Source organism: Poecilia reticulata, linkage group LG14, assembly GCF_000633615.1.
Source record: "Poecilia reticulata strain Guanapo linkage group LG14, Guppy_female_1.0+MT, whole genome shotgun sequence".
Lineage (NCBI taxonomy): Eukaryota > Metazoa > Chordata > Actinopteri > Cyprinodontiformes > Poeciliidae > Poecilia > Poecilia reticulata.
This window is the reverse complement of record NC_024344.1, coordinates 15,635,829-15,640,988: the sequence shown is the minus strand read 5'-3', so window position 1 is coordinate 15,640,988 and position 5,160 is coordinate 15,635,829. Positions and strand designations below refer to the sequence as shown.

Genomic DNA, 5,160 nt, shown 5'->3' with positions numbered 1-5,160 from the left:
GAAGTAGAAGTCCGGAAGAGACGTGGCACATAAACACATAGAGGAAGCAGGCAGCTCAGGTTTATGATGACATCCTCTGTGGCAACTTTCATTGGGAATTTAGGGAGACACCTTAAATGACAGCGTTGTAGCAGTACTTAAAACAAACGACTCTTCTTTAATGTCAGCGTGACAGCTAACAAGGTGAGTTTTTACTTGGTTACTTCCTTAGCTCCTGCAGCTAGCTGGATTAGCTCGCCGAGCTAGCAGCTAACCAATGTGGGAGTGAAGCTGTCAGAAGGTGTTTTTTTTTCTTGCTGAAAAGATGTGGTACTAATATGTAAATATGCTTTTTAAACGGTTAGTTTATTAAAAAGTCTTAGAGTTTGTTACAGCGGGTGAGGTTGAACTTTGGTCAACGTGTAGCTTTACTGCGTGGTGTTTGTAGCTATTGGTAACATGGGCTGGAAGTAAGATATGTTTTGGGTGCTCTTATCAATAATCTTCCTTTAATATTCCCCATCTTCAGCCTGTCACATTTAATGCGTGATTACGTCATATATAAACAAGAAAACGACACATTAGGGACCACAATCAGCAGCAAAAATATTAAATTGTAGTTTATTAAATGTAGGTTTTTCTTTACCTGAGAAACATTTGAACTTTGGGTAATAAACATTAAAACTGTCCCATTTTCTAAATGGTACATCCATCCTTTCATTTTCTTACAGTTTGTGGTTTTGCAGGTTCCGTTTTAAAAGCCTTTCCACTGACTTGTCTTAATTAAATAGTTAAGAATTTTCATTAGAACATTAATATTACTTAAAATAGGATCGAAAACTCTAGAAATTTGATTCTGGTAAAGTTTGACATAAAAAACTGTTATGTTGGATCATCACATCTCTTTCACTGTGATGTAGGTGTCATAATAAAATACAATTTCCACTGGTAAGCTAGAAACTCTTGCTGGTCAGGTTTTCACAGCTGCATTGTTTCAGAGGGATAGTTTACATTCACTAACGGGGTTTGTTAACGGGTCATTACCATAAATCTACATCTGTCTATAGATGATCATCTTTGATGAAACAGACACATTTTTAGGGTAAAGGCTAATTAGAGCAGGACCAAGAGTGTTTTTTTTTAAGTTCATAGATGTCATGGTGGAAACATGAAAGACAAGATACCGCTCCTATTTAGGCAGATGTTTCGATCTTTATAATTTATAAAATGGCCATGAATGGGGCTCATACGTAGGGCTATGTGCTATGGACAGGAAAACATTATCTCAATAAATATGTCTGTTTCAATTCAAAACTGTATTTTAAAAAATCTACTGCGTTTCAATACACAATCTGATGCGTTTACATAAAGTAAACACTTTATGTATTACCAGGTGTCATTCTTCGAAGATGCAATTGGTTTTTATAGACCTCAATAAAAGGACTTAGCAGACTCTACAGATGCAGAATTTAAAAAGTTGGAGGCCATGTCCTTTTGTTTTGGAAAAATATTTTGAGTCAGATGGTTGAATATCATTGAGTGTTTAAACACCCTCAATAACTGAGTGTTTTTTGTTTTTTTTAACAGAAATTATGAATTAAAGACAGAATTTCTTTAAGAACTGCAGGATTTCTTTAATACTGATTAAAAATTAATCCCACATATTGTTGTAATCTCTTCTCTTATTAAACTTGTCGCAATAAGCAACTCATCACATAATACATTAATTCAAGCTCGATAATTTCTATTTTGATTATATTTTTTGAAGTTCAATTTTATGAAACTTGCCTTTATAACTTATATTGACATTTCTCTCTAAATTATTGGAATTGTTTTATTGCCCGACACTGTTCCTAATGATTCTGAAAATGTGTAGAAAATCTATTTATGTTCTATATAAAGTCTGAATAAGTATAGTAAAGATAAGTATTGGGGAAGTGTTTTTTTTTTTTATTCTTTTTTTATTCCAGAATCAATTCCCTATTCCATGTTCGATCTGCTCTGATATTTCTGAGCTGTTATTGGCAAAAATCCTTTTTTTTGTTTATTTTTCCCCAACGCAGCGCATGCGGCTATGGGTCTGTGCAAGTGTCCGAAGAGGAAGGTGACCAACCTGTTCTGCTTTGAGCATCGTGTGAATGTGTGTGAACATTGCCTTGTTTCCAACCACAACAAGGTAAATGCTCGGGGGTGCAGAGCATCTCGTCTCTGTCTCATGTTTGTTTATTCAACGTTTGCATTGACATGCTCTGCTGCTCCTCAGTGCATCGTCCAGTCTTATCTGCAGTGGCTCCAGGACAGTGATTACAACCCGAACTGTGCTCTGTGCAATAATCCGCTGGCCACACACGACACAGTCAGACTGATCTGCTATGGTGAGATGGACTGTTTTTGTGCCGTTGGATCTTTATGAACCCAAAGCAGCAGAAGCGGTTACAGCCCCGCATGTCTTTTTGTCGATCCGTAGATGTTTTCCACTGGGCGTGTCTGAACAACTTGGCGTCTCGGCTGCCGCTCCACACGGCGCCAGCGGGGTACCAGTGCCCCTCCTGTCAGGGCCCAGTGTTCCCACCCTCTAATCTGGCCAGCCCAGTAGCTGATGTGCTGAGAGAGCAGCTCTCATCCGTTAACTGGGCTAGAGCTGGTTTAGGATTGCCGTTGGTAACGACCTGTTGATGTTTCTTTCCTTCTTGTTTTTTTCTTGTTTTCTTTCCTTCTTGTTTTTTTCTTGTTTTCTTTCTTTCTTGTTTTTTTCTTGTTTGTTTTATTTTTCTTTCTTACCTTCTTTGCAGTGTTTTCTTTCTTTCTTTCTTGTTTTATCTTTCTTCTTTCAAGTGTTCTTGTTTTCTTCCTTGTTTTTTCATTCTTTTTCTTTTGTTTCCATGTGTTCCTATTTTTTATTTTTTATTTATTTTTTAAATCTTTTTCCTCTTGTATTCTTTTCCTCTTTTTCTCATTTTTTTGTTTCTTTCTTATTTCTCTCTCTCTCTCTCTGTATTCATATGTGATAATGAAATCCTGTCCCCTGGCAGATTGAAGAACCCGTTGGGGTTCTTGAAGATACGACAGCTGATGTTTCTGACTACACAGACTGGTCAACATTTGATGGTGAGTCAATTGTTTGAACACACAGAGCATCAGAAAACCATTCCTTCCCCTTGAACTTCATCGCATAGATGAAGCGTCACAATGATGCTTCATAAAATCTTTAGAGTTAGTTTCCCATCAGCCTGAATACTCTAAACATTCAGCCAGCTGATTGACTTAGGGATGGCCCAGTCAAAGTCCAGATCTAACTCTATTTAATAATCTCCAGGAGTTGGAGATTTGTTTGTTCATTTCAGCTTGTAGTTGTAATCTGACCAAATTTGGATACTTTTGCAAGGTTCTGCCTTAGTGATTTATGAGTCAAATTGTTTTTGTTTTTTTTTCCTCACAGGACAAGAAAAAAGTGCAGTTTATTCCAGTCACTCCTATAACACTAGCCTCAGCCCACCTGCTGCCTCACCTCCGACACAAGAAAATGTCGGACTTCATAAAAACGGGGATCCAAATATGCCAGAGCATTCTGCGGTCAACTTTCCTGCTGCTTCCACCAGTGACACTATCACAATACACACAGGTAGATCCCCGGAAAGCCTGTTGTTTCCGGCTCCTGTGACTTTACTAACACATGCATGTTGTCGTTCTCCAGCGTCATCGCCGAGAAAGGTCTACGACACACGGGACGTTCACAGCTCTGTCACGCAGATCGACTTTGACGACGACAAGTACCGGCGGCGACCGGCGCTCGGCTGGTTCGCACGAATTTTAAAGTCAGTCCTTCGAAACTCCGCCGTGGCGCTGTGGGACTAGAGAATACAACAAATGAGGATTTTGTTTGCTCCAGTTTTGTCTTATTTCATGCATTCTTTCCAGAAATCGTACCGGAGGGAAGAAGACGGCCCTGTCCTGGAAGCAGCGGGTCTTCATGCTCCTCTTGGTGGGAGTTCTGGGATTCTTCACGTTGATCATCATCATGGCGAAACTCGGACGCGCCTCGGCGGGCTCAGACCCAAACCTAGATCCTCTTCTTAACCCCAACATCCGTGTGGGGAAAAACTGAGGAGCAGCAGCGATTTGTTGTTTGGTCTGGAAAGAAACTGATGCACAGACTGCCCACCAGAGGGAGCTCTTTGCCCAACTCCTAAGAGGACGTTCCTCAGACTGTAAAGAAGCAGTTCTGCACCGTTCGGCCGGTTCTGTTGATCCAGGTGAAACACTGAACCTTTAAAGGCGACCCCCGGGGGCTCGACGCAGTTACACAATTTATCCAAATGTTTGTTGTTTTTGGTGACGAGGGGCAATACTTTATTCAGCTAACATTTCCCTGTGATCTTTGTAAGTTTATTTCTGTTTAGACTTCATTGGAAGCATTGAAGAAACTTCAACTGTTTGCATTACAAACTGATTGACTCTGTCGCCATGGAGTCAAACTTACCCGACACATCCTGCGTTTCTACGACTGTAATGATCTGCATTTCCTCTGCAAATTGAGTGCTTTGCTTTTAGATTTGCCATTCAAACTGTATGTATGTTTTCCTGGTTGTCGTGGTTTTTTTTGAGTGTCCATTAAATTGGAATCCCCCAAAATGACATGTCTTACTGCTGAATCTTTTGACTTTCTTCTGGCACTGATTTTTTAGGAGTCCATCACTGCATCCGTCGCCTTCGTCACGCGCTGGTGTGGAAATATGTCTGGCACATTGTCGTGCCGTTGTGACTACAGATTATGCAAAGTTCCTGCCTGCAAGCAGCATATTGATGCTAACACAGGAGGGGAAGCACGGAGGTCGATAAGATTCCACATAATGGACGTTCTGCTCTGCTCTCATCTGTTAATGCTGCTGCCAAAATTACATTTAGAGATGTTTTTTTTTTTTCATTAAAAGCTGCAGGGATTGTAGCATGACGGAACATTTTTAAGATTGTTTTAACTATTTATTTTGCTGCTTTCTGTGGTAAACGAGAGGAAACAATGATTTATTACTAAAGATACTGCCTGTCAAAAGCTTTAATGTGTCGTTACAAACCCACACTTTAATATATGGTAGAGTAACACAAACATGAGTCAGTAGCTTAGAGAACCACTTTTTTGCTTCTTTGCAGCTGTAAGTCTTAAATGGGTTTGAAAACATTTTG

At 39.8% G+C, this 5,160-nt stretch overlaps 1 protein-coding gene across 1 annotated transcript; it reads left to right on the top strand.

Moving 5' to 3' along the window:
- zfpl1 (zinc finger protein-like 1) lies at positions 1–4,620 on the top strand. The gene is made up of 8 exons (XM_008428035.2): positions 1–183; positions 2,043–2,155; positions 2,243–2,354; positions 2,447–2,640; positions 3,012–3,087; positions 3,419–3,601; positions 3,674–3,794; positions 3,898–4,620. The coding sequence occupies exons 2-8, from the start codon at positions 2,054–2,056 to the stop codon at positions 4,082–4,084; spliced, it is 975 nt and encodes a 324-aa protein (XP_008426257.1). The 5' UTR covers positions 1–183; positions 2,043–2,053; the 3' UTR covers positions 4,085–4,620.
- Positions 4,621–5,160: the final 540 nt, after the last annotated feature.

Excerpts from the sequence above, each read along its gene's own strand:
- zfpl1 (XM_008428035.2), top strand. The coding sequence starts at position 2,054 with ATGGGTCTGTGCAAGTGTCCGAAGAGGAAGGTGACCAACCTGTTCTGC. Across the intron at positions 3,088-3,418 it reads AGACTGGTCAACATTTGATG|GACAAGAAAAAAGTGCAGTT; the intron begins GTGAGTCAATTG and ends TTTTCCTCACAG. Across the intron at positions 3,795-3,897 it reads TGGTTCGCACGAATTTTAAA|AAATCGTACCGGAGGGAAGA; the intron begins GTCAGTCCTTCG and ends CATTCTTTCCAG.